The sequence below is a fragment of the Carassius carassius genome, chromosome 5, assembly GCF_963082965.1.
Source record: "Carassius carassius chromosome 5, fCarCar2.1, whole genome shotgun sequence".
In the NCBI taxonomy this organism is placed as follows: domain Eukaryota; kingdom Metazoa; phylum Chordata; class Actinopteri; order Cypriniformes; family Cyprinidae; genus Carassius; species Carassius carassius.
Window position 1 is genome coordinate 6,268,708 of NC_081759.1, and position 20,316 is coordinate 6,289,023.

Consider the following 20,316-nt stretch of genomic DNA (forward strand, 5'->3'; position numbering starts at 1 on the left):
GCTCATGTGATTTGAAATTCCTTTAGTTTTCATTTTATTCAAATTTAAAAAACATCCCAACTTTTCCGGAATTCGGGTTGTATATCATGTTTAATGAATGAATGCAACCATTTCTAAGTAATTCTTTAAAAAGATTTTCAAATCAAGATACATTTACTTGACAAGGGGAAAAAAATATGAAAAAAATGTATTTTCTATTTTTAAATGCAGTGACTTTACGATTAAAACAATAACAAATATCTGCCAATGGGCTCAGAAATATCCACATAATTTAAAGAGAAAAGTTGTCCCTTTTAAGCAAAAACTTACAATTATTTATTACTAAATTAAATAAAAAAAACAACAATAATAATAATAAAAAACTATTTTACAGTACAACTGTAAAATTACAAAATGAATATTTCTTCATATTCAAACCCTCAAGCTTTTATTTTGCTGAAAATCCAGGAAGCTCAACAAAGTATCTACTTTGTTAGCAACAGGTTTATAAATGCTTCAAATTACAAATCTGGTGAAATACTAAAAAGCTATACCAAATACTGTAATCTGTTAGTATGCCTGTTAATCTCAATCATCTAAATTCATTACTCAGTATGCGTCCTGAAATCTACAGTCTTTCTTTAAACCACTGAGCTTTTTTACCTGGGCTGTAAATGTCAAATGACTAATCACACTATAATTACAGACAATGACATCATGACAAGGATGTCTGTCTGTTGGCAACACAAGAACATAAACTAAAACCCTTCACCAGTGGCTGTAACCTGTGACGTCAAAGGCTGCAGGCAGGGGAAATATAGAAAGTCCTAAGGGTTGTTTACCTAAGATGTGGTTAAGCTGGTCCAGATAGTGTTTCCCAGGGAAGATGGGTCTATTCGAAAGCATCTCAGCCAGAATACAACCAACCGACCATATATCAATGGATTTAGTGTAACCCTGAGAGATAGAGATACATGAAGAGATTGTTCATTGATATAGGCATTAACATTTACGCACAAACGTTTTTTTTTTGGAATTGGAATTTTCTGGGTGGTGCATATCATAGTAATACCATGGTTATCTTAAAAGTACAAAATAAAGATTGCATAGAGCAACCAAACACACATTTGAGACAATAATGAAATAACTCCAGGATTAGACTTAATCTGTGTTTGAATGATCAGGCCAACAAACTCTGAAATCTTCCTCACCTTAGAATTGAGCATAATCTCTGGTGCGCGGTACCAACGTGTAGCTACATACTCCGTCAGGAAGCCGGTGTGGTCATGATCTGGATCGGCCACCCGGGCGAGCCCAAAATCACAGATCTGTGGTAGGAACAAAAAAAACAGAAGTTACAGAGATTTGGGAGTATCCAGCAATGTCCAAGATGAGTCTGCCATTACTTTACTGTAATAAAACATGGCATGGTGTGGTGGCAATGAAGTTAAAAGGTGATGGTTATAAAAAAATATATATATATATATATATATCTGCAACAGCAGAGCCGTTTTAAAACAATTCAACACTTAAAAAATTGCAAGAAAAAAAAAGTAATTTAAAGTAAAAATAAACGTATTTTATCAAATACTTAGGGTCTGTTTAAACAACAACATTTGCAGCCAAAAATGGGAAATTTTTTACACGTTTTGTCTGTTCATTTATACAACAACAGCGTTTTGGGGACTGAAAATGCATATTTTTGAAAACTGGTTTCAAAGTGCAAGTATTTGAAAATGGAACCGTTTTCGTTTCTGTGTAAACACCTAATACGGGAATCTTTGAAAACGGTGACGTCAAACGTAGTACGTGTTAGGTATGTAGACATGCGCAGTATGTGTCGATTTTAAAGGCAAGTGCTAACAAACATACACAACAATGGCGGAGTACACGGTACTGTTGTCGCTGCTCAAGAGTTTGCTAATGCTTCTTCAGCAAAGTGTGGATTTACTTCATCAATATTACAACCAACAGCAGACACATATCTTATACAACATATAATCGTCACTTCCCTACAGGGACTGTTTACTAAAAAGGTGACAGCTCCAACTACAGGCCTAGCATACGTAATACAGTGTTTTTGTTATTTTCGCAGATGTGTGTAAATGCGTATAGTTTTGAAATGTATGTGAAACTTCTTTTTAAATGCAGGGGAAAAACTTTTCGGTTTTGACTACATTGTAGTGTAAATGTAGCCTTAATCAAATACATAAATTCTTACACAAAATACATATTGAATTTTAATTTCATTTAAAACTTTATGTACACCAGTTTAACTTTAGTTTACGTTGATGTACTAAAGTAAGAAAATACAATTTAATAAAATTTACTATACATTATCCTTATAGTAGCTATTTTGTGGCATTATGTGTGTGTTGAGAAAACTAAAATAGATTTAAAATAAAATTAACTATACATTTAAAAACAACAAAATTAATAAAATGAAAAAAACTATTTATTTAAAAATAATTGCACTCTTATTCACTGGACTCTGTTTGGATGATTAGCTGGATAAGTTAATTTCAGTAATTCAACTCAAATTGTGAAACTTGTGTATTAAATAAATTCAGTGCACACAGACTGAAGTAGTTTAAGTCTTTGGTTATTTTAATTGTTATTTTGGCTCACATTTAACAAAAACCCACCAATTCACTCTCGACAAATTAGAATATGGTGACATGAAAATCAGCTAATCAACTCAAAAAACCTGCAAAGGTTTCCTGAGCCTTCAAAATGGTCTCTCAGTTTGGTTCACTAGGCTACACAATCATGGGGAAGACTGCTGATCTGACAGCTGTCCAGAAGACAATCATTAACACCCTTCACAAGGAGGGTAAGCCACAAACATTCATTGCCAAAGAAGCTGGCTGTTCACAGAGTGCTGTATCCAAGCATGTTAACAGAAAGTTGAGTGGAATGAAAAGGTGTGGAAGAAAAAGAGGCACAACCAACCGAGAGAACTGCAGCTTTTTGAGGTTTGTCAAGCAAAATCAATTCAAGAATTTGAGTGAACTTCACAAGGAATGCACTGAGGCTGGGGTCAAGGCATCAAGAGCCACCACACACAGACGTGTCAAGGAATACATATGGCTACAGTTTTCGAATTCCTCTTGTTAAGCCACTCCTGTTTTACAGACAACGTCAGAGGCATCTTACCTAGGCTAAGGAGAAGAACTGGACGGTTGCCCAGTGGTCCAAAGTCCTCTTTTCAGATGAGAGCAAGTTTTGCATTTGGAAACCAAGGTCCAAGTCTGGAGGAAGGGTGGAGAAGCTCATAGCCCAAGTTGCTCGAAGTCCAGTGTTAAGTTTCCACAGTCTGTGATGATTTGGGGTGCAATGTCATGTGTTTTTTGAAAACCAAAGTCACTTTCTTTACCAATAAATTTTGGAGCACTTCATGCTTCCTTCTGCTGACCAGCTTTTTGAAGATGCTGATTTCATTTTCCAGCATGATTTGGCACCTGCCCACACTGCCAAAAGCACCAAAAGTTGGTTAAATGACCATGGTGTTGGTGTGCTTGACTGGCCAGCAAACTCACCAGACCTGAACCCCAGAGAGAATCTATGGGCTATTGTCAAGAGGAAAATGAGAAACAAGAGACCAAAAAAATCCATACCCCCTCAGCAGTGCCACAAACTGATCACCTCCATGCCACGCCGAATTGAGGCAGTAATTAAAGCAAAAGGAGCCCTTACCAAGTATTGAATACGTGTACAGTAAATAAACATACTTTCCAGGAGGGCTACAATTCACTACATTTTTTTATATATATTTATTTGTCTTATGAAGTATTCTAATTTTTTTTTAGATAGTGAATTGGTGGGTTTTTGTTATATGTAAGCCAAAATCATCACAATTAAAAGAATTTTTCACAATTTGAGTTGAGTTTTCCACAACATTCTAATTTATTGAGATGCACCTGTATTCTGTTAAACTTATTATTAAGTTATTTGCTATGAAAAACAGTTTTTCAATTCCTTTGGCACAGAAAGAACACACTTTACCTTAAACGTGTTAAAAATGGCATGACGCAGTGTACTTCACCTTGAGGTCGCAAGTAGTGTTGAGCAACAGGTTAGATGGCTTCAGGTCTCTGTGGAGAACATTTGCCGAGTGGATGTACTTCAGGCCGCGCAAGATCTGGTACAGGAAGTAACAGATGTGGTCATTGCTCAAGTGCTGTGTCTTTAACAGCTTGTACAAGTCCGTCTCCATCAGATCCTGTACAATGTAGCTATAGTTCGTCAACGTCAAGGTCAAACACAAAGCATGTGGTTAAAGGGATACTTCACCCTAAAATTAAAATTTTGTCATTTATACACTTACCCCATGTCGTTCCAAACTTGTAAAAACTTTGTTCCTCTTCAGAATACAATTTAAGATATTTTGGATGAAAACCAGGAGGCTTGTGACTGTCCCAAAGAAAAGTAAAAAAGTAAATTACACTGTCAAGATCCAGGAAAGTATGAAAAGCATCATCAGAATAGTTCATCTGCCATCAGTGATTCAACTGTAACGCTATGAAGCGACGAGAATAGTTTCTGTATGCGAATAAAACAAAAATAATGACTTTGTTCAACAATTTGTCTCCTCTGTGTTTCTCCACATCACCGTAGTGCCATTTTGGAGAATATGAGCTGAATGCAAACTACGTACGCTCTTCTGTGTCAGCCACACCACACGGATACATTTTCTACATGCATTTACACTTTGATTTGAAAAAAAAAAACAGCCCATCCTTGTGGCACGGCTGACACATAAGTGCGTAAACTGCCAGTGCTCAGCTCATATTCTCCAAAATGACACTACGATGATGTGGACAGACACAGAGGAGAGGAATTGTTGAATTAAGTCATTATCTTTACGGTTACGGTTAAAACACTGATGGCAGATGAACTATTCCGATGATGCTTTTCATACTTTTCTGAATACAGTGTATTTTACTTGACAGTCACAAGCCTCTCGGTTTTACATACAAACTATCTTAAACTATATTCCGAAGAAGACTGAAGCTTTAACAGGCTTGAAACTACACAGGGGTAAGTGATTAATGACAATTTTTTTATATTGGGGTGGAGTTTCTCTTTAAGAAAACAGAAATAGTGTAAGAACTGACAAAAGAATGATTAGATCATACAAAACTACTCTCTCTATCCACACGCCTACTGACTATTGATTTTGGTCCTAAAATTAACTTTACTAGAGGTTTTTGCATTGTCTCAGCCTACACCGTTGGAAAAGAGCATTGTTTGTACCAGAGGCTGCGTTTTCAGCCTGAACATGAACATTTAGGTTGCTTAACTGAAAAATGTAATGAATTCCAATTTAAAAATGTAATTTTCTGTTTGTCTCTCTTTTTGCTTTAATGATGGCAGGACACAAAATGACGAACATAAAACCTGACCATGTTCTCCAGCATGAAAAAAAAAAAAAAAAAACATTAACTTCAGTGGAAGAACCTACAAAGGAGCCACATGATCAATGTCACCAAAATTACAAATGTCTTTCCTTTGTCTCAAAATCCTATATTTATTTTCAGGCTAAAATTCAACTAAAAAGGATACACGTCTTTCATCTGGTCGATGGTGGGGGTGCGGATGATGTCGTTGATGCTGATGATGTTCTCATGCTTGAAGCGTAGCAGGATTTTAATCTCACGGAGTGTGCGCTGACAGTATGTCTGATGCTCAAACGGACTGATTTTCTTTATCGCCACACGTGCTTTATTATCACGATTATATGCCGAGCTGTAACAAAGAGATGCAAAATAAAAAAAAATTAAAAAACACAACAACAATCAGATGAAGCATCTTTTTTCTGGGTTACAAAACACTGTCATGTAGTTTAGTCATTAATATTCATTATTCTAAATATAAAAGAAACCCACACAAACAATAGTGTATGTATTCCAAGTGACACAAAGATATAAAGTACACAATATAAGAAGTTTAATACAATGTAAATGCAGTTGGGCCTTTCAATTATGGGCACTTTTCTGTGGACCTTTAGAAAAGCGGCTTTAAGACACTTCTCACATAGAAATATACAATATGGAAAGACTGACATTCAAGATGAGATTACAAGGAGTATCTTTTGAAAGGCACTGGTGAAAATGGACTGTCTATAAGCGTATAAGTCAAAACAGAGGGAAGAGCAAGATATATGCTTGTGAATGAGGGGAATAGGTACATACACCTATGTAAGCATATACAAATGTGTTTACATTAGTGCTGTCAAAATTAGTGCATTAACGTATGCGATTCATTTTTCCAGTTTAACGGCGTTAAACTTCACTTCAGCGCTAGCACTAGTCAAAAGCTCACAGAAACATACAGGTGACAAGGAGCTTCAGTAGAACAACCGTGATGTGCGCTCAGATGAGATGTCAGTAAAAACAAATTTCCTGTTCCGTCAGGCATTATACTGCTCTCGTAGTGCATGACAGGGATAGAAATTCACTTTTTTTTCCAACGGCCACTGTGGCTGGTGGATTTCAAAATCTACCAGCCACTCAATGTTTTTAGCAGCCACTTTCTTGTTTTTAACCAACAATGTGTAACTGCATGTGAAAATTAATACTACAAGATCTACAATACTTAAGCAGTTTATTTAATCTCAAGTCTCAATGAAATACTGACATTTTCTCTTTCAGTGATGCTCAAAAATGCAGCCTATCTAGGCAGCTTACTAGGTTTGAAACAGCCGACTCTTGCTGAAGTAGCACTCTCTCCGTAGCCCAACCGGATGATACACTGCACTCAACTTTTTTAATGCACAGAAACATTTTTGCGATATTCTAAACAGTTTTTGTACGCATTTAATAATGTTGTATTTAATTCCAAAAGAAAGGATTCACTGGTATAACATTTTTTTTTGGGTGTATTTATTTATTAATTTTTTTGGTGGTTGAGGGAACATGTGGGGAAAAGTCCCCTGTTCAACACTATCACTGAAAGAAATCTCAGCTCGCAAACCTTTACGCCGTCGACAAACGAACGCACAGCTTTTTCTAATAACGTTAGCCAGAGCTGTCAAACGTGTAGCAATACAATGTTGTTTCTACAAACAAAAATTAACAGCATAACAACATACCAGTCACAGAGCTAACTTCTGAAAAAGTACTTGAAGACTGGAAATAAAATGCCCCCGGACAGCAGTTATTAGACACGCGACCGATAACACTGTTTGTTAGTTTGGTTATTATGCCGTTAAAAACAATAAGATAAACACAAAAGGTCCATATAATCAAAAATGTTGCAGAATGCTGCAGGAGAATGAACTTCCCGGGGTTTTGAAAGAGACCCGACAGTGCGGAAATTTGTGCGCGATAAATTCAACTCTTCACACGATCTTGTATATCATGAGCGCATGCTATAAAACGTACTGTAAATAACCAACAAATATCACTCCACCAGCAGCTTCACTTCAACTTCGGCTGCAAACACTGTACTGGGAACAACGCTGCGGTTTCGAGCCCGGTTTACACCGCCTTTTCTCCACGGAGCTGCTTCGGATGATATTACACTTTATTTTACCAGGGATGGAAATGAATTTTTTTGTCCACCGGCCGGGTGAAACAGTATGCTATTTTTATTTACCCGCCACGGTGGCCGGTAGGTGAAGTGAGTTTACCCGCCACAACACAAAATCACCCGCATTTGGCTGGTGGCAGGTGCTAATTTCCATCCGTGGTGCATGCTCTTTAATTGTATGCGCAAATATGTCAGTGCATGCTGTAGCCTGTATATTAAGGCGCAAATTACACTCAAGCATGTCAGATCTGCGTTACATTCAACAGTGGTAGCTCTTAAAGTTATAGCAGCCAAATAACCAGCTGCTGTGATGCATGTTAATAAAAAAAGGAAAAGAGAACAAGAGGAAATCAATTATTTTTTTTAGCTTAAAGGATTTATCTCTATTCAATTTAGAATTTAGTGTTTGATATCTTTATGGTAATGCTAAATATTAGGGGGGGGGAGAACAATTTCATAGAGACATCAGTAGTATTGGTATCAGTGATACTCGCCTTCAGTCACAAAAAAAATAAAAATGGCATTAAACAAATGTTAAAAATATACTATCTACGATATACGATTGACAGCACTAGTTTAACCATGAGCTGAACTCTCTGCACTGCTGACACACTTATAATGCCAAATCTGTGTCAGGTGCACCAATAATGCAGCATCTGCATCATTTTCTCTTGCACAGCAGAAACGCGGTCATCAAGCAGGTCACAATTTATGACAAGTTTTTTTGTTGATGCCAAATTTCAATTTGTGCAATTTGACAAGTACAAACTTCACAGACCAATCATCTGGCTGGCATCTTGCACGAAACACTCAAATTACGCAGAGGTGAAGAAAGACCATGAAATCGAAAGGAGAGAGAGAAGCAGAGATCGAGGGACACAGCAAAACAGCAGGGAAAAAGGGAAAAGGAGAGAGAGAGACATGGTTTCCATGGAGACGGACAGGCGAGACTTTGCGTTAGGAGTTATGCAACAGGCTGTTGCCATGGTAATGTGAAGGAGGGGGGGCGGAGACAGGCTGAATGTTGGTAGTGAATTTACACAATGCTCTGACAATGCCAGATACCCTCAGTGCAGAAGACGGAGGAAGAAAACATCATGTCACCAAATAATAAAGATGTCTATAAATAAAGCTGGGGCTGCATGAATACTGAAGTGAATGAATGCTGCATGTGACATCCTGAAGACTGAAAATCAGCACAGTAACAAGCATGGATATAAAACACCAAAAAAAACTCCCTATTTTATTGTTGCTTGTGTGTAAACCCTCAGTGTGGCATCAGCATGTAGCTGAAACACAATCAGATAAGAGAGCAAAGGAAACCACTCAAACAAGGCTTCAGCCCAGCTGTTTAAACTTATGAAGACCATGAATCCTATCAAGATCAACATATTTAGGTCCAAAACTAATTCAAATTAAAATAAATAAAAAAAACTAAATAACATTTAGTTTACCATTAGACTATTAAAAGTTTTGGCATCATGACTTAATTATTAGGAAAATTCTTCACTCCAAATTCTCATTAACATAAAAAAAAAACATTACTTATGAAATAAAATGTGCAAATAATAAAGGTTATACAACAAGTTTTATAATGCATAAATATTTCACTATTTTTTTCACATTGAAATATGTGCGAGATTATTTGCATTACAGTAATTAGAGCTGGGTCAGAACATGCTTAAAAACATTAATGATAAATCTAATAATTAAAATAACATACACACCATTATTATTAATTGCATTGTGATATTTCATGACTATTAAGTATATGTCTTCGCCCCAAATTCTCATTATTATAACAACAGGTTCGGAAGTTTTTTATCCATATTTTATCAAAATTAAATCAGCACATATTTAAAAAGCAGAACAACAAACATTCAAATACATAAATACTACATAATGTAATGTTTGTTTGTTTTTTTAAGAGTAATGATAGAGATTATTTGCATTAAAGTACTGAGACAAAGCGATCAAATAATTAACATCAATAAAAAAAAAATTTAATAATTAAATATATACATAATAGTCATGAAATTGTCATAATGAAAATTATTTTAATGATCTAAGCACATTTCTTCGCCTGAATTTCTCTTTCCAATAACAGGTCCACAAGTTATTTTTGACCGTATTTTATTAAAATCATCATGCATTAAAAAGGCAAATATTAAAAAGCGTAAAAACCTCATAACACGTTACAGTAATGAGAAAGAGATAACTTGCATTAAGCTCCTACACCTCTTTCCTTGCACAGCAACATGGTCATCAAGCAGCACAACACATTTTTGTCATGCTACAGAAATGATATGATTGTACTTAATTGTCATAAGAACGATATCGCAATGCAAAAAAATAAATAAAATAAACAATAATAATAATAATTTGACTTTGGAGTGAATCATAACCCAGGCATGTTCTTGAATATGTAAGGTACCCATTTAGATCTGTTATGCAGTATAGCATTATTTGTGTTTGACATGTCTATTTGTGCATTCACAAGATCCCTTTTAGCAGGCTTCTCATGCTTAAAGAAAACAGAGCTGTTTCTATTTCAATGCACCTTCTGAGAGTGAAGGCATTTCTAAGACTCGTGGAAATGGGGCCGGGACACCACAAGGTTGGATAATCCTTTCCTTTCTGTTCCTAACCCAGAACGCCCGCACATTTACAGCTGTGCCAGTAAGAAGATTTTCAAATTCTTAAGAACATTAACGATGTTGAACTGTTTCACCATTCTGAACAAGTGAAACACACAAGACTTACTTCACAAAACTAGCGGTTCAGAAATGTGAGGAGTGTAAAAGTCATCAACACAACAGGTTGCCAAAGTGTTAATAAGCCATCGCTAAGGGGTTACGAAAACATTAAATTAACCACTGTGAATTGCAATGACTTTAAAACAGTTCCTTGCAAAAACTACCAACCATGCAAATAAAAATGATCAAGCACTCTGGCTTTCCTCTGCTTTCCTTCTCTCCCTCAGTTGCTGCTCCTTCTGACACTCCTCCCAGTCAGGCTGGTTCACGTGACGGCGGATTGATGTCCTTGGCAGAAGGGTTACTATGGAGACTGGTACCGTGGCAGAATTTGGCATGGAGCTATGGACCAGGCAGTATAGCCACACACAGTCTGTGCTCAAACAGCATGTGTGTGTGTGTGTGTGTGTGTGTGTGTGTGTGTGTAAGCGCAGGCATGTGTGAGCGTGTACACGCACTGACTAATATATTTGTATGTGGATTTGTGCACACACAAGAACCTGAGGGTGCATAAAAGAAAGTGTTATTTTATTTGACTAGATCCCTCACTGCATGTACGTCTATCAAAACTCGTGCAAATCTGGGTAGACTTCAAGATTTTCCACAATGCTACAAAAATGCCTTGTATTGACATGTTCATTACTTATTTCTCTGGTAACCACAGACAATAATATGAAACACTGGAGATATCAGGAAATATTTTGTACATCTGAATGGGGGAACATTAATAATTAGTATTGATTTCATGAATATCTATGATAAATGCAATAAACCAATGGCATATTTACCAGTGAACAGAATCGGGTGTTATGAAAGTAAATAATCGTTTTTACCATAATGTTGTTGATATGCCCGGGTTAATATGGTAACGAAAAAAAATAAAAATAAATAAAATTTATATTATATATAAACATATATACACATACATATATATAAACATATATACACATACATACACATATATATATATATATATATATATATATATATATATATATATATATACACATGTATATAATATAATATAATATAATATAATATAATATAATATAATATAATATAATATAATATAATATAATATAATATAATATAATATAATATAATGATGTCAGATCAAGAATCAAGTGCTTCAGAAATCCAATATTTTTAAAGTCATTATTATAAACAAAATAATAAAAAGTCTATAAATTTCTTCGCTATGAAAACCAGAAACATACTAGCCCAAACTGACTCCATTTACTAAATTCAAGCTCAAGTGGACAAACAGATATTATCTTAATTATTCATGTAATTTGCACAATATTGAAGAGGTGCTATTTGCAACGAGGGCACACAAGATCTCAAATTTACTCCAGTTATAGATACATGTGTCTGAATGAGTGAGTCGACCTGCTAAAGCAAACAGCCATAGAGAGATAAGCCTTCACACCAGACCCGTGTGACGCATTTAATGGTCGCACTACTGGAAACTCAAACAATGTAGGAAAATTAGTATAATTATCTAATAGGCAGAAGAACTAGGGTTATATTACTAAAAGCAAAATTATCAGTAACATTTTGGAACAGCATAAAAGTTCAATTACGCATGTTCAACATTCATGGTTTTAAAATTGTGGCATTAGTATTTCTCTGGTAACCACAGAGAATAACATCAAACAGATATCAGTGAATAATCTGGACCTCTGAATGGGGCACTCCTTGCTTTTACAATTCATATGGGGTTTATGGTGAACATCACCTGACCAAACTGAAAAACAGAACCCATCGCATCCGCTTGTCTGAGAAAGTGTTAATGGCAATATCTATGGACTTTCATGGTAATCAGCTAACCTAGCTAGTTGTTTTTATTGTTGCCGTTTTATGATCAGAATGTTATTTAAAAGAAGAGGGGAAAAAAAACTTTAAGATGTGATGGGCATCAGTTATGATCATCTTTTGTATCACTTTTGAAAGGAATCTTGAGTAAGAGCTCCATATTTAATGTAGCACATTAAAAGACCCGATCTTTAAGCAACGCAACTGTTTTACAGAATGTGACAGCAGTTTTAAAAAAACAGCAATAACTTTAAGATGAAAATTTTAAATGTTAAATGAATAGTTCACCCAAAAATACCAGCCAAGATGTTGATGAGTTTGTTTCTTCACTGGGACATATAGCATTACATCACTTGCTCACTAAAGGGATCCTCTGCAGTGAATGGGTGCCGTCAGAATTAGAGTCCAAACAGCTGATAAAAATATTATAGTAATCCACATGAATCCAGTCCATCAATTAACATCTTTTGAAGTGAAAAGTTGTGTGATTATAAGAAACAAATCCATTATTAAGATGTTTTCACTCCAAACAATTGTTTCCAGCTAAAAATTCTTCTATTAATAATATTGCTTTCTGCAGTGGAAAAGACATCTCGTCTGAATCAGGAGAGAAATATGCAGAGATCAATCACTGTTTACAAGTGAAATCAGTTCAAAACATTTCTAAACAGATGTATTGGACTTTTTCACTGAAGGAAGTGTTATTATGGACCAGAGGCAATGTTTAAAAAGTTAAAATGCCTCAATGATGGATTTGTTTCTTAAAAATATGTAGCTTTTCACTTCACTGGAGTGACATGGATTACTTGTGGATTATTGTGATGTTTTTATCAGCTGTTTGCACTCATTCTGACGGCACCCATTCACTGCAGAGGATCTACTGGTGAACAAATGATGTAATGTTACATTTCTCCAAATCTGTTCTGATGAAGAAACAAACTCTTGAATGGCCTAGGGGTTAGGTTTGCTGCGGTGAGGAAAATTTCCCAGCAGTTAATCGACGTATGACGACGCCGGTAATACCGGTATCACCGTGGGGTGGGGGATGGGAGGGTGTGTCCTCTTTTCCTCGCTTTTAAATAGCTTATAAATGCGTGCGCGCTAAACATTCACTTTCGAATTAGCGGCAATTGGCAATCCAGCGTCAATTGCTTGAATGGACAAAAAAAACTAAAAACTCACTGATATTAAATACAGACCTTTTATTAAAATAACGAATAAAAATACCAACATGTATAGGCTGAAAAAATCCCAAACAAATAAGAACCATAGAAGGTCCTACTGCTTAGCCAATATTAGAACATTTTTAAAACGAATAAGAAAATAAAATTGGCCTAAATAAATGACAGATGCCGAATGTCGCCGCTGGTGTGCATACACTCGTAGAGAATAATGTGTTCGAATTTTAAAGACGTGGTGCTGCACTTCTCGTCCGGTGTGCGACTTCCTTAAAATAAATACGATTCCGGCTTTCAGGTTGGCTGTCAGTTGTCCGTCCTCATCCGATGTGGCCAACGTGTCGTCTTTAATGAGTCGCAGCACTCACTGGGAGAAGAGATGACGCGGTGATGCTGATCTGTGAAGTGACAGTCTCTTGGCACGAAGCATTGTAGCGGTGTTCAGTTTTTAATTATACTGTATGCTTTCTTTAAAACGAAATTATTTATAATTATTATTTTTACTTAATTCAAATAAATATTTTAAGAAAAAACAAATACTTAAAAAAAACAAAACGACGGTGGGGACAGTGTCACGGTGGGAAAGTGATGCAACCGGTGTCATGTCTTAAAACCGGTATCACTGTCAACACCGTCTATCACCGCAAACCTACTAGGGGTGAGTAAATATTTTTGGTGAACTATTCCTTTAATGTGGTGTGACATAACATTAACAAACATTTTTTTATTAACTACCATTAACAAAGACAAATAAATACTGTACAATGATATATTGCTCATTGTTAGTTCATGTTGGTTAGACGATGCATGAACTAATGTCAACAAATGAAATCTTACTGTAAAGTGTTAATTACCAGATGTGTAAGGAAAACAGTTTTTCCATTTTTGGTAGACTAAAGAAGAAGAATTTCAAAGAAAATATTCAAAGCTCTTATTCTTACAGCGCTTACCACAAAATTCTAAATGGAGCAATTTTACCAGTTAAATTAAAGCAGAAGCCGCCCGATAAGCAGATGGATGCTTTTATGACATTAGTGAAAGCAGTTTGTAGAAAAAGCACAGTGAATTTAAAGTCCAGACTGAAATTGAAACTAGAAACTTTCTGAAGTACAGAGGCAGGGTCGTGCCCTCCAGAGTGAACACTAAGAGGAACAGTGACTGGTAGTCAGTCCTGCAGCATTCCTCCTCTTGGTTTAGAGACACTACCCACACAGAGCCACTTCTGCAACAACACACCACATCAGTGTTGCGAAACTTTGGAGAATTAACTCGTTGTAGTCAAAGGAACACACACAATCTCTGCAGATTTCAGAATCATTGATGTAAAAATCAAGTTACATCCACAAAAAAGAAAAAAACTGCTGACAAATATTACGAATCAACTGAACACCCACTAATAAATGCATCTGATTTGGGTCAAGCTGAAAAGCAATAAAAAAGACATTCATTTGTAAAATTACAGTGACTTTTCATTTCTCTGCTAACTGCAGACAAGAGCATAAAACATAAAATATATCAGTAAATCCCTTTTCCATCTGAATGGGGCACTTTTACAATTCATACTGATTTCAGATTGATGTAGGCAATGAATGCAAATATTTGTTTATTAGACATTCAACAAATCCTACTAAACTTGAGCCTAAGGCAAAAACAAACTGCAATAACTGTGTATGAAATACATGATTGATTTTTTTTTTCCCCTAAAGAGCACTTTGAACAGAAATGTTCATGAGATTACTGATACCATTAGGTTTCATTTTTAAATATTACTTAATAGTTAAATATACTAACAATAAACAGCACTTTTAAAGCATTTATTAATCTTAGTTAAAGTTATACCAACATTTATTAAAACATGGACCCTTTTAACAGACTTGTAAAGACACATTTCCACAGTTACTAATATTGTAGCTCTAGAAGTTTAAGACATTGATAAATGCTGTCACAAATATATAACTCATTGTTAGGTTCATGTCAGCTAATGGATTAACTAATGTTACCAAATGAGATTGTCAAGTGTTACCTTTTATTTTTATTTTACAATAATTGCTTTAAATATCTAATAGTTATGAATATATGGTCTAGCACAAGCTTGATCAAATGCTTTGGTGATGCTCGGAGACGTGTAATATTCCATTATAAACCTCACAGCATCTACGGGACACTATTTATGCATGCAAACATTATGCCGATTTCATTTTGTAATTGGAACCCATATTCTCAATCTGCATGTGTGACAACATGCGTTTAATATCCAGAATATATTTAACATCTCGTTCATTTTTTTCCTAAAACACTAAAAGCTGTATTTAAGCCTCTAGAATACAGCTTATAATTACACTTGCCATGTGAATCTACAGCGGACGTCACCTCCAGTAATTAGACACTGTTATACAATGGGAGCAAGCGCTTGTATGCGCACACATACGGTTACGGGAATCACTGCTTCAGTGCAGCAGAACAACAAAATGGACTGCAGCCTTTCTCTACACTTCTCCATTCCTAAATCCACTTACCCGCCCCTTCCCTTCCATTTCCTGCCCTTTCTTCGCTCATTCACTCACTCTCTGGTTTAAAACTGAAACCCAGCCCGTTCCCAACCTCCCTTAGTAACACAGCTAAACTCCACATTCCCCAGCTATTACATCACAGGGGGCCTCTCAGGCCCGTGGATGCCATTGGAAGAAACTGACCCACAGCTGCAGTTACTGGAACGGTTTTGGTGTTTACAAATACAGAAAACAGATCCTGGATCATGGACGTCATCAGTTTAGATTATCTGTAGATGATCTCGCAACGCTGAACGGGTGTACAAGAGAAGTATTCTAGGATTCAAGGAAATCAGCATCTGACTGTGATCAAACAGCCCATTGTTCGTGACTTGCATTACTGGTTTCCGAAAACCACTGCCAATGGTAACAGCACGTCTTTCTTTTTGCATAATACAGGACAGGATGACGGCCACCCGACATGCTTCCTCATGGACAGAGGGGTGTAAAGCAGGATGCAAAATCCATTAGAACATCCAGAAAGTTCTCCCAATCGGCAGTGCAGCTTTTATATCAGAAGCACCTCTAGGATCTTTCTACACTATAATACTCCAGAAATGGCATCACCGCTATCAAGAAACTGAATTAAAGGAACTATTAGGCAAAACTCACTCTCAGTGGGATTCAAAGCATATTAGAGGATACTTGAGTAGCTGATGACATCAGCAGATCATAAGGATATTTCAAAATAGATTTCAGCAAAACTAGTTTGTGCAACACCTCAAATGACAGGTCGTGTGATTTAATTGAGCACACGGATGAAAATATGAACAATAAAATGTATTTGATGCCAAGATTTGCTTTTTAATAATACCCAAATGTAACTTCTTTCTAAACCTAATGGCTTGCTGCTATATTTTATTTGCACATAAGCAAATAGATCTCAAATACTGAGCAACATATTTGTCATGTAAATATTATGTAATATTATGCAGACATATGACCAGCAACAGTAAAGTGCTACAAGAGACACAATAAATATAATACGAATGTGAATAATGGTAATTTATTAGTATTTTCTTTGAATATCTTTGATTCAAAATTATTTGTCAATAAAACATTTTCAAACCATCATAAAAACGTAAATTAATTTGAGGGAAATTAATACTTTTATTCAGCCAAGGATGCATTAACTTGATTCCTTTGAATGTTCTATTTATCAAAGAATACACACACACATACACACACACAAACACATACACACAATATAACTAAATGCAAGGGTGCCTCATTTAAGATGCCTATGGTTACGCTTGTCTAAAGAATAACAGTGTTTTGGTATTCTGCTCTGTTGATAATTATCAATTAAGATTCTTCTTTACTCCAACTCTTTCGCAAGGGCTGTTGTCAGTCAAGAGCAAAGCAGCACAAAGGCTTCAGTACTGTTACAGTCTGTTCAGTACAACGTGTTATAGGCCTACACATCCATATGACGGTCAACCCAGGGTTGCTTGTTCTACTCTGTAGCTGTTGGAGTGGGTGTGAACCATTCATTCATCCGTGCGAGAGGAGCAAAACTAGGCCTGCCAGCGATGAGCTCATTCATTTAGCCAATGGACTCTTCATACCAGAACAGATGGGCCATCAGACTGCAGATTTGAGCCAGCAGTCTCTCAATGGTAACAAAGCAAGCTTGAAACTTCACCACAACAATTCTCATTTGTCATGCAATTTTAAAACCAGTGTATAAATCTGGCTGTAAACAGATCTGATTTACAAATTGGAGAACATCTGCCAAGTCTTGGGAAGCTGGTGAAACATTTATATTTGGAAAATGATGCTCATCCACTAGTATATCTAACCAACGTTTAAAGTTAGGACTGTATGTCCAACTCAAGCACTATCAACTTCAACTTTTTCGTGGGCAGATCCAAACAGCAAAGCTCATCCAAGTGCCTCTTGTTCCTACTAGTTTTGCACAACCTGGGGGAGCCCGCGCCCACACTGCCCTGGAGAGCCCTGCCACCTTGACATTCCTGGAAAAGCACTGTGGTAATTTCACATCTATATCTCTATTAAGTTTGATCCATGCCTGATGTCTAGTCTTTAGCTAAAACAGTCCGAAGATATCTAAGGATTTACAGACTGGATCTGCCCCACAGATTATGCACAAGTGCATAAAGAAAGATTTCTGCAAATCTGTATTAAATCAATTTAACATTATCTAAAAATCATTATAGTAGTAGCACCGTTATATAATAAATAGAACTCAATCTATTTATGCAATGCCATCGAGATAATACAACATAAAAAAACGAATACAACAAACAATTCTTGAGAGAAAGAAAAATAAATATCGTAAACTAAATCTGCACCGCAAAATGAATAACTAATGAATCACCAACTCATGATAAGAAGAGCTTTGACAGATGTCAGACTCAGTGTGAACTTGTCTCTATATGTTAATGCACATCTAAAACGAAGCATAAAAAAAGAAAAAGTGCACGCAACTGGTTTCAAGCAGAAGGAGCACGATAACGAGAGAAGTGGGGGTCTGGTGCACTGCGCTGTGATTGAATGAACAAATCCAAGCAAGCGACTAAAGGAAACATAATTAAAATGATATATAAAAAAATAAAAATAAAAAAAAATAAAACAAAGCTTAACGTGTTTAGAAGTGCAAAAGCATCTTACCAAACCATGCCGTATGCGCCTTCTCCGATGTACGAGAGGTTGCTGTAGCGCGGCCCGACGTCGAAAGCCTGACCGCGGACCATCTCGGCACCGGAGCCGGGGTTCGGGCCGCCGCCAGCAGGAGCAGATACCGCAGCTGTCGCCATTGCTGTGAAACTGAGCTGCCTTCACACGCACAACAAAAGCACTTTTCTTACCCAAAGCAGCTTATGAAGCTCTTATTTAGAGAGAAAAAAACGAGGCAGGATAAGCGACGTGGTTAAACTAAACCGAAGTCTTCGCGTCGGAGTGAAAGGAAAGGAGCGGCTGAAGTGTTGTTGAGTTGACTGGCATATGTATGTATAGTGATAGCTATCTGCGCGCGCCGTGTTCTGTGGTGAGACTGACTGAATGCAGGCGGCAGAGAGAGCGAGAGCGAGCGCGTTCAGCGTCGCCGCAGGAAGACGGAGCAGATCACGTGGGCAGGGAGCGGAGAGTGGTTACCATAGAGATAGAAGTTACACTTAATTTCTCCAGAGGTTTAACTTGATGCTTTAATTTACGAAGTCAGGCGAGGAGAGACTGTTGATAAATCGGGATTTTGATGGGTATGTCCTCTCGGTTTTACAATGGTTGCAGATGATATTGTGAATCTAGGACATTTTAAAACAGATTTATCATGTTTGGGAAACTATTTGTAACAGTTTAAACAATTAGGCCTATAAATGAGCTACACGGGTGTAATGTAGCAGAACTGGAGTCATGTGAATCAGCAGGTTCTTTTGATTATTTGTATATACAATATCGATATTTGTGTATCCAAGGGTTGTTTGGGTTATCGAAACCTATTTAATATCTGTTATGCACATTTAATTACATTTTAAAAGATTCAAGTATGGCTAGACTCATATAGGTGTCAGTGGGTCTTTCAAAAGGTAGTCAAATGTACACTTTAGGTACTACTAAGTTCTTATATGACCCTTTGCTTTAAGGTACTATAATATACCGTTTAAGGGTAAATAAAGTACAAAGATGTGGGCCAGTATATTAGCTTTTGTAACCTAGACTACCACCTCAGTGACAGCTTGGTGTACGACTCTCTTAATATCAAGATATAAAACTCTTAAGTATCTACTTACATAATTTGAATTCATGGATAATTTCATGATATAGGTATTGTTCACAAATTATAGAAATGATTCATTATAATCAAATAAATGTGTATATTTTTGGCCTGTAAGAGTTCAGATTTGCTCTGCAGCCATTCTGTTGCACCTGTATAATCATGTGTGTACCATTTTATACTTTGTGCAGAATATATTTGCTTTGTGTGTGAAACACGTCGGAAATCAGTCGGACAGATCTTCTCGTAGGAGAGTGTAAGTGTGAAAGGAGACCATGGTAAACTAAAGTGCAAAGTTGTGTGCTGACACTGTCAGCTGTCCTGCAACAAATCCAGACACCAAACTGATGTGAAAAGTACTTTATTCACATTATATCAGATTAAAAGCCCAATGCTTGTGTTATAAATCCACAAAAAGTTGCATTAAAAAAACGCTTTCTAAAATAGCAGGAAAATACCACAGGACAGCAATCACATTTAGCTGTTCCATCAGATGTTGACATAAACATTACTACATGCAAGAACATTAGGAAGAAGATTCACTGTAGTATTGTACACAGTGTGGAAGAAGTCTTAAATGATCCAGTATAAAGCCTTACTTGCACACAAGATCAGCAGTAGAGGTAAATGATATGCAAAATTAGGTCTGAAAAGAGTCAGCTCACTTAGGTTTATCAGTTAAGTTGCCTGTACAAAGATGATTCTGAAAAGTACATAAAGATAAGGCACTTTATCATGTACTATTGAGAGCTGTTACACTCATGTGTTCC

At 36.4% G+C, this 20,316-nt stretch overlaps 1 protein-coding gene across 2 annotated transcripts in view; it reads right to left on the bottom strand.

Annotated features, from left to right (window-relative positions):
• Positions 1-18,869, bottom strand: part of LOC132140699 (mitogen-activated protein kinase 1-like) — a 30,908-nt gene extending 12,039 nt beyond the window's left edge. Inside the window, exons 1-5 of one of the 2 annotated variants that reach the window (XM_059549592.1) lie at positions 18,445-18,861; positions 5,545-5,727; positions 4,025-4,214; positions 1,191-1,307; positions 822-936 (exon numbers count right to left, since the gene is read on the bottom strand). In XM_059549592.1, the coding sequence (XP_059405575.1) occupies positions 822-936; positions 1,191-1,307; positions 4,025-4,214; positions 5,545-5,727; positions 18,445-18,590 (751 nt within the window). In that variant the 5' untranslated portion in view covers positions 18,591-18,861. Of the gene's footprint in view, positions 1-821; positions 937-1,190; positions 1,308-4,024; positions 4,215-5,544; positions 5,728-18,444 lie in introns of both variants that reach the window. The other variant, XM_059549593.1, reaches the window with a different exon arrangement.
• Positions 18,870-20,316: the final 1,447 nt, after the last annotated feature.